The 10,264-nt window shown below is 34.7% G+C and overlaps 1 protein-coding gene across 1 annotated transcript; it reads right to left on the bottom strand.

The window, feature by feature from the left end:
• Window positions 1-6,441: 6,441 nt before the first annotated feature.
• Window positions 6,442-10,127, bottom strand: LOC135219658 (uncharacterized). The gene is made up of 3 exons (XM_064256601.1): window positions 9,978-10,127; window positions 7,530-7,759; window positions 6,442-6,717 (listed from the first exon to the last, which is right to left on the bottom strand). The coding sequence occupies exons 2-3, from the start codon at window positions 7,750-7,752 to the stop codon at window positions 6,545-6,547; spliced, it is 396 nt and encodes a 131-aa protein (XP_064112671.1). The 5' UTR covers window positions 7,753-7,759; window positions 9,978-10,127; the 3' UTR covers window positions 6,442-6,544.
• Between the last annotated feature and the right edge of the window lie 137 nt (window positions 10,128-10,264).

Genomic DNA, 10,264 nt, shown 5'->3' with positions numbered 1-10,264 from the left:
CAAACCTCCTGGCAATCATGTTGCCAATTGCACATAGTTTACGACGCCTCTGTTCTATGTGTGCTGTATCTTTTAGGTCGTCTGTGATAATGTGATCCAAATACGGAAATTCGTGCACGAATTCCTGCCGATGATTTCCGGAAAATTTGTGGTTCTGCAATATGCTTAAGCGATCTCGGGAGCAACGACATGCACTGGGTCTTAAATTTTTTACCTAGTAGAATGCTTCTGATCGGCAACATCTTCCGTCTGGTAGTGCAGTACACCATTAACTTTGAGATACTGTGAAAAACACAACTTTGCCAACTTGGTCGAAAATCACCCCCCAATCCCCAGGCCCGATACCTTCAGGAAGAGCTTCAGGTAGTTTACTCTGACAAATGCTTTTCTCACGTCCACAAAACATAGGAAAACAGGAGAGGCTGAGGATAGGCAATAGTTCAGCAATTTTTTCAGTACGTAGATGCAGGTGTCGGTTCAGTGGTTTGCTTGAAATCCGAACTGGTTGTCAGTGGTGTGTTGGAAGGGGAGAAGTCTCACTAGAAGAACCGACTCAAGTATCTTCGACGCGACCGTTGTGATTGCAATCGGCCGGTAGTTGCCAGTGTCAGCTGCATCCTTTAGCTTGCTTTTAATTAATGGTAACAAGTGAACCAAGAGTAGGGAGTCTGGCAAATTATCGGATGGCAGAATCTGAAAGTTTCCGAGGGAAGACCATCGCAGCCGCGCGATTTATTATTAGGTTAGTGGCATCTCGGTTGTTACCCGGCTTAATACGATCTGCGAAATGAAGTTGAATGTTATCAGTAAGGAGGTTATGTACAGTGATATCTCATGCGACATAACTCCATAGGATTTCGTTCAAAATTCACTAACTGGCAACATAGCATGCTCCATATTTATCTATTATTTCAATGCGGAAACGCAGTTATTGCATACAATATGGACATAATATGTTTCATAAGAGTGAAATCTGTCATATATGTCACTGTACATCCCTTCGGGAGTCTTGATCGTTTATGCAATTCAGGATATTGCTGAAGTGATCGCCCCACCGACTGCTTCCCCTATTCTCTGTGACAGCTTTTTAGTTTTGGGATTTAAGGACTGGATGTCTTTCCAAAGCCGAGGATAATCACCGGATTCTAAGTTTCTAGACATTGCATCGACTCTTAGTTGCTTTTCATTTAATCTGCAGTGCTTACGAGCAAGTTTGAACTGCACTCTCGCCTGTCTCATTTGTAATGTGGTCTTTCCCTCTGGCTACCATTTTGCCTCCACAGATAATACCAGTGTCATCAGTCGTGAAAATAGTTTAAGCGGTCAGTGCACAACCTGCTTTCATTTTCTATTTATGTGCAATATGCTGTAACGCGATATAATTTAACATATTGTAAATAATGACATCAGTAATTGAATGATTTAGGATTTATATTGCTATTTTTCTTGCATTTCAATACATTTTATCTTTTTATCTATTTATTAATTAATTACTGTATTTCATTTTTAATAAGTGGGGTATTTTCTTTCCGTATTTCCCTTTACTTCCTCTTACTTCTTCCCAATGACCACCAAACTCTTTGGAAGCTTGAATTTTATGTCAATGGCCCCTGTGAGCTTGTTCCATGTGAACAGGTTTCATCTACTGAATAATAATAATAATAATAATAATAATAATAATATAATAATAATAATAAGAATAATAATAATAATAATAATAATGTTCTAAAAGGGTCCACAATAATACAAAGTGTAAAAAAGTCCATGTATAATTTGAAGACTTTACAGAAAGCTTTCGAACCCTTCCTGGGTTCATCTTCAGTCCAAATGAACAATAAGTTACGACAAGTACAGAGGTAAATTTACCTCTGTACTTGTCGTAACTTATTGTTCATTTGGACTGAAGATGACCCAGGGAAGGGTTCGAAGCTTTCTGTAAAGTCTTCAAAATTATACACGGACTTTTTTACACTTTGTATTATTGTGGACCCTTTAGAACTTTATATATACTCTCGTGATAGAGAGTTTTTCCCTAATAATAATAATAATAATAATAATAATAATAATAATAATAATAATAATAATAATAATAATAATAATAATAATAATAATAATAATAATATATTTATTATTCAAGTGTTATATGATATATTAGTCGAATTGGAAAACATTAGATTCAAATATGGCATTTCAAAAGTAATTTTAAACTGAAAGCTGAGATTTGAATTGAGTTTTAAGTTTTGTTTTTTATGTAATTGAATATATACGTACACATTTCAATCCATTTTTAGCATCTTTTAATATACAGGTTAGAAGGTTTTCACCCAGAAGCTGAACAACAACATATTTAATTTTTTCGTCGATTTTTAATGTAGTAACAAAATTGTCGTGAAAAAAGTTTCAACTAATTCATTAGATACAATGTTTGAATATGAAACGTATATTTATAACATTATTTTGTGAGTTACGGACTTCATGCAGTTCTCATACTCATACAGAGTATGGAAATTCATGCATGAATTTGCGTCTCAAAGAAGAATTAACGTTAAACTTGAGACATATCTGATCATGTTCTTCAATATATAACGCTGTAAATCGCAATTATTATCGTAACATAATGTGTTGTTGATTGATGTCTTTGTTGGTAAGCTCAGTATGCTTTATGATGAACTCTTGTCTTTTTCCCTTTTTATTTCTTCCCAAACAAATTCCGAAGTTCAGTTCAATGTTAGTTTCCTTGTCGCACATTGCTTTACGTCCTTTTAATGTTTTCATTTCTATTACTTTTAAAAGATTTGGTTCGTAAGACTACTCCTATGTCCTCCGGATTATTTTACATATTTATATATATATATATATATATATATATATATATATATATAAATATATATATATATATATATATATATATATATATATATATAAATATCATTATAGTATACATAGTATTCAGTTATATTCTCATAGGAAAATGAAAGGTGTCTTTGTTGGAGTATGCCCAAAATTTTCGTCCTCCAATGAACTCTTCTTGGTGCGTTTATTGATAAACGCTCCAAGAAGAGGTCCCATTGGAGGACGAAATTGTAGGGCATATCCTAACAAAACACACCTTTCATTTTCCTTTGTGAAATACGACTTGAAATACGTATCTCTTGTCTAAGAAGAATTAACTTGAATTATATATATATATATATATATATATATATATATATATATATATATTTATATATATATATATATGTGTGTGTTTGTGTGTGTGTGTGTGCGTACACTTCAAAATTCACAGTAGATGCACTTGACCTGATTAGATAAGCGAATACCAGAAACAAAATGATAGGATAAATCCAAGCGCTTTCTCTTAGTAAAGACGAAAAGCGTTAGGATTTCTGCTTATCACATTCCTGTGGTATTTGCTTATATATATATATATATATTATATATATATATATATAATCTATTATATATATATATATATATACTATATATATCTATATATATATATATTATATATATATATATATATATATTATCTTTCAATATACTTACCACTCTATCCCCAAACAGGTAACCAGTAATCAGTGACCTAACTGCTTGCTGTCCAGTCTTCATCAGATGGCTTTCCGACAATGTACTTTTACAGACCCAGTTTATTGGGTCTCTGACCTTGGTTCAGTGGGCTGTTGTGATTTCGTGTGCTGTGGCCCACCTTTTTAGAGGGGTGCTAAAGAGTTATATATTTTAACTGGAAATATATTGATTACTATAGGGTTTAAATCTTGATATACGACACAGAGGTAACTGCTCATAGCAGGGCGTGGTTCTAGCCGTTATATCTTGATGGTAAGGCAGATGTGCTAGCCTTGTTGGCCTACAAAAGGATTTCCTGTTTTGAGCATAGAGAGAGAGAGAGAGAGAGAGAAAGACAGAGAAAAGTAAAGTTGTTCATAACTATTACTCCTGGTCAAGAATGCGTTTGCTTATTCAGTTTATGTTCCTTGAAAGTATATATAAAAACAAAAAATAGTTTTATATATATATATATATATATTATATATATATACATATATATATATATATATATATATTATATATATATATATATATAAATGGGTTTGGTGTATTGTGTGTATGTGTGTTTGTGTCACTTACACTTTAGCATCCATTGAGCAATTTCAGCCAAACTAGATATACATATAACTTAGCAACGGGGAAAGAATAATGTGGGGACAAGACATCACTGATACCAAAGGGAGTGTGTGTGAGGAAGGAGGTTGAAAGAGGTGAAATAAAACAAAAAATAATTGAAAACAACATAATAGCGTCTAATCCACAGTTTTTGAGGTGGCTGAGATTAATAATAACTCTCTTGATGGCCTTCAAGCCATAGTTCAAGTTCTTAAACATGGAGGTATTGTGTAAAATTAGGGGGGAATGGGTGATGTGAAAATAACCAAAAATGAATGATTTAATGTTAAACCCATAGTTTTCCAGATCATTGAAATGAATACTAACAGTCCCAAGGCCCTTTAAGTCTAAGTTCAGTCCCAATAGAGAGGGTGGTTGAAGAGGTATGGGAAAGGGGTGACATGTAAATGTAACCAAAATCGACAGATATTAGTGTCTAATCCTAAGTTTTCGAGGTCACTGAGATGAATAATGACACTCCCAATGCCTTTCAAGTCAAGTTCAGCCCCAATAGTGAGAGGGGGGGGGGGGGAAGGGAAAAGGGGTGGAAATTGGATGACATTTAAAAATAACCTAAAACGACAGTTACTAGTGTCTAATCCATAGTTTTCGAGGTTGCTGCGATGAATAGTGACACTCCTGATGCCAAGTTCAGTCCTCATAGGAAAGGAGATGATAAGGGGGTAACATAAAAATGACAGATAATAACAGATATTAGTGTCTAAGCCATATTTTTTGAGGTTGCTAAGATGAATAGTGACACTTCCAATGGCCTTCAATTCCAAGTTCAGCCCCAGTAGGAAGGGAGCGTTGAGAAGGGTTGGGAAGGGGATGACATGTAAAAATTAGCGAAAAACGACAAATATCAGTCTAATTTGAGGTGAATAGTGACACTCCCGATGCCCTTGAAGTCCAATTTAAGCCATGATATGAAGTATTGCGGGGGTGGGTGGGGGTGAGAAGGGGTTAAATGAAAACAATAAAAAAAAAATAATATATGTTAGTGTCTACTCCATAGTTTTTGATATTGCTGGGATGAACAGAGACACTCCCATGCTTTTCAAGTCCAAATTCAGCGTCAATAGGAATAGTGGGGAGAAGTGGTGAACTACAAAATGTCAAAAATACTGGGCAATGCAAATGAATCAACAATCTTAACAGGAAAGAGAGAGAGACCGAGAGACGAGAGAGAGAAAGAGAGGAGAGAGGAGAGAGAGAGAGAGAGAGAGAGAGAGAGTTTATCAGTTCATTTCAGAGTTTTCTAGTGCAGCGCTAGGTTGGGTCAGCTAGTATGCATGTATGTATATATATATATATATATATATATATAATATAATATATTATTATATATATATATATAATATATTATATACACACACACACACACACACACACACATATATATATATATATATATATATATATATATATATATATATGTATATATAGCCGGATTTATCTTCACCTTCACCTTAATATTTTTGCAAGAATAACCTTCGCAATTTATCAGTGTAGTAGATGAATATTTTTTTTTTTATAGTTTTAAACAAGCAGCAATTTTGGTATCAGGTATACCACCTTTTGTATGTTTATATATATATATATATACATATATATATATATATATATATATATATATATATATATATTATTATGATACATATACATACGGACACTTGTGGCGTTCAACCACCCAAAGTATTCGCTGATATCTTGAAGCTTTTCCATAACAGTCGCGACAAAGTCCGTTGCACCCTAATTCTAATTACTATCGTTTGCAATTAATTTATACAGGGACAAGAGACAGGGAGAAAATGTGAATGGTGTTGGAAATTTATTAACTAGAAGATGAACTGTTTAGAGTAATGACATATTTATAATAGAAGTGAAGTATGTGTTGGAATTTATAGGATATATATGTGTATACTTTTTTCTTTAATTGCTTTCGAGATTCCACTTATTTTCATCCTATCAATTTTCTATTTGTGTTTTTATTGTTTTTGCCCTTTCTTATTTTTTCAAAATTTGTTAATGTCATTCCACAGAAATTTTGTATTTGTGAATGAGTGCACATATCACTACTGATACTAGTAATAAACGTAAGAATGATACATCTTCACTAGTCAGTAGTACCTACGGGTCAGATAGCATAGTTGTATTGCCATAAACTGTTTTTGAGTGAATGTTTTTGGATATAAGAATAGCTTGTACTTTCCCTTCTGAAAACAATCGTCAGGAGTGAAAACAAACACAGTATTAGTCTATATATTCGATAAAACTCTATTTATTCAAAAGGAAGGAACAACACTGTGTTTAGCACCGATAACCCTCTCCCTCCATCTCAACGTTTCCCCTTCGATTATGCGCACACGCTAGTGCCAAACAAATTCTTTTTCAAGCTATTTTGCACGGCGCATGCGTGTTTGGGGTACTTCTCCTTGACGATATCAATGACGTAATCGAGGCGCTCCCTCTCGCAGTCAGTGCAGCCGTGGCAGAGATTCTGTCCAGGGATGTGGTCAGTCAGAATATCTGCAGGGAAGAAGAACAGGAAGGGAATTAGGGATTGGAGAACCAACGCATCATGTGAGATAGTAAATGTTCTTTGCAACGTCATTTTTCTTTTTAGGCATCCAAGAGTGATGCTCGCTGGCCTCCCTTTGTGTTGTTCCCTCTTAGCTCGTTGACTTGTTTAACTTTACCCTGCTCTGATTTCCACCTATTTTATGAGAACATCCTTCTGGCCAAAACTATGAGAATATACAATTGTAAGCCAGTGGTCTAGTTGAGCTACCTTAGAATCGTGATAATGATGATGATGATGATCATAATAATCTGTTTAAAGTAAATGTTCTTATTCAGAATAGTAATATTAACTTCACTGCTCTCTCATTTTGATATCGTGCTCATAGTGGCACTAATGCTTCGCACTAATTCTGTCCAAATACTGTAGCTCTCTCCTGGCCAAAACGATGAGAACATACAAATGCAACCCAGGGGTTTGGCTAGCTATCTCTTAACGGTTATAACAATGACAATAATGGTAATCTGTTTAAAGGAAATATACTTAATCAGATTAGTCATGGCTTACTGCTCTCTGTTAAAATACCTTACTTGTAGTGTTGTTAACTGGTTGAACTGCTCTGTTCAAACACTATAGCTCACCTCACAGATCTAATCTAACACTGGAAGTCATACATCCTAAAACCCTGTCATAACCGAACCACAAAAATACTTATAGTGACGTTAATTGATTGAAGTGCTATTTATCTCTTCAAATGCTGTCGTTCCTTTTACAGATCTAATCAGTGATCGAACGACATAACGCAACCGAGAAAACTCACGTTTGAGAGCGTGACCGACTCTGTCACAAGTCGCCTCTCCGATGACGCACTTGGTGTAGAAAGTGACTGTGTTGGGATTCTCCATGTTCGTAAACATTTCTCGGAGGCTGATTTTGGTCAGAGGTTCCCGCAGCTTCCTGATAGCGTCTGGCACCTGGGCGTTGACCTGCGAGCTCACTAGGGCGGCCAAGAGTGCCACTACGACTGTGGTTTGGGCGTGCATCTTTCACCTGTGGGGAATCGCAAGGCTTTCATCAAAATTCTTTCACTGAGGCATAAATCTTTCACGACTCTTCTTCGTGGTAGACTTCCAAGAAAAGAAGAGCCAGTGATTTTTTTTCTCTGCTGAGGGTAAAGAGATGGGCTATCCATTGCCTTTTTCTAGACCAGACCTGAAGGAAATGAAGATCACGTCCAGAGGAAAAACGAAGAGAATCCGTTACCAGTATTAAATGAAACCAAGTATATGAACCTGACAGATAGGCAATGGGAATCAGATTATATGAACGAGCTAATTTCGTGATATATTATTATTATTATTATTATTATTATTATTATTATTATTATTATTATTATTATTATTATTATTGGTAAAGAAACCCACTATGGTGTAAATGTAAAAAAAAAATGTGTATTAGAAATATACATACAAACGAGGACGTTCGAAAAGCTGACTGAAAAAAGAGAATCGTTTATAATATATAAATATATATATAATATATATATTATATATATATATATATATATATATATATATATATATATATAATATATATATATTATATATATAATATCGAGCTACAATGTTCCTTTAACATCTAATTCACTCTACCTCGGAATTAATATATTTTCATATATGTTTAACCGAGGGGGAATTTATTAAGCAATAATAGAATTGGCGATCGACAGACGCGAACCATCGACCTCTCAATTCCAGGACTTGCGGTGGCGGGGTTGTTTGGGGCTTCACTGCCACTCCTGGAATTGAGAGGTCGATGGTTCGCGTCTGTCGATCGCCAATTCTATTATTGCTTTAATAAATTCCCTCTCGGTTAAACATATATGAAAACATATTTAATTCCGAGGTAGAGCGAATTAGATATTAAAGGACATTTGTAGTTCGTTATTTGTATATGAATCACGGTAATGTGATAGACTTATATATATATATTTATATTATATATATATTATATATATATATATATATATATATATATATATATATATATTATATATATATATATATATATATATATATATATCATAAGAATACCACCTTGCCCAGTCTTCTCAGTGTTAGTGATAATTGTAGCCGAAACGTATGCTTTCCATGTTAATATAGTTTGATGTTCATAGAGGCGCAGTTTGGGTTACAGTTAAAGTATATATATATATATATATATATATATATATATATATATATATATATATATAATATATATATATATATATACATATATTATATATATATATATATATATATATATATATATATTAATATATACATACTATATATATACACATATATATACGGTGTGAATGACACTATGTGAGTGTATAATACACTTACTGTTTAAATGTTTTCAAAGTTCTTGACCTTAATAATTGCATGGGAAGTTACGTGTGGATGTTATCTTATCATGTTAGTAGTCTACTGGAAACTCTAAACCCCATGAGAGAGAGAGAGAGAGAGAGAGACGAGAGAGAGAGGAGGGAGAGAGAGAGAGAGAGAGCTTTATAGATAAAGAACACAAAACCGCAAAAATCGGATGAGGTTTGTATAAATTTCTCTGGAAAAGTGTTCGAACAATAGACATACGTACAATGAAAGCGATAGAGCAAGGCCCTGAATTGTCTATATATAATTTGGTATGCTGGGCTCATTTCAACTAAACTGATGTTACTGAACAGCAGAATTAATATCCTTATATTTGTTGTAAAAAGATCCAGTAAACAGATGAACTTTTCCTGTTCCATTTCTTCTCACTTAAACGTGCGTAGCAAATGCCTAATTGGCATTTCAGTACGTTGAAGGAAACTTTTTGCATCAGTCTATAAGGTAATTATAGATTTGTATGATTCTTTAACTTGTATCTGTAACTTCGATAACTATGATTCAAGACTTGCACTTGTTCAACAGCGAGCAGAGGGCTTCCTTCTTGTGCTTATGCTCTCGGGGAAAGAAATTGTTATTAACTATCTGTTAGATACCGAATAAAGGAAAAATCCATCTTTTCCGTGAAAGAGCAAATAGAGAATTATTTATTTATCTGGCTGTGTGAATAAGGAACCGGAAAATGTTCCTGTCGATATAAAAGCGAACAGGTTTTCTGCTTAATTAAAGCAGCGATGAAAAATTTTCCTCTTCACCAGAGCAACAGCAAACCCAGAGGCGAATGAACTGAACCAATTCTATCCTGCACTTGCGCAGAGAGGAACTCAACTCACCAGTTGAAGAGCGGATTCTTCTGAAGCGCTAAGGTACTCAACAGAGCTTGACTTGCCGTGTTATGCCCTGCAGAGCCTGGCTCAGGGTGTATATATACGACGGAGGGATCCTACGACGGCATGGGACCGCCTCATCAAGGGCACGAAGTGATCGAGAAACCATTTATCCACCTTTTTTTTGCGCTAGGCTGGGCGGACGTGACTCCGGTGATGTGCTTCGTTCAGGGGGCACTCCTTCGTCAGGTAACTCAAGTTCAGGGTGTCAAGTAAGGGCCCCGTTCACCTTC

The sequence above is a fragment of the Macrobrachium nipponense genome, chromosome 1 (genome assembly GCF_015104395.2).
Source record: "Macrobrachium nipponense isolate FS-2020 chromosome 1, ASM1510439v2, whole genome shotgun sequence".
In the NCBI taxonomy this organism is placed as follows: Eukaryota; Metazoa; Arthropoda; class Malacostraca; order Decapoda; family Palaemonidae; genus Macrobrachium; species Macrobrachium nipponense.
Note: the sequence above shows the minus strand (reverse complement) of the source record. Positions and strands in the feature narration are given on the sequence as shown.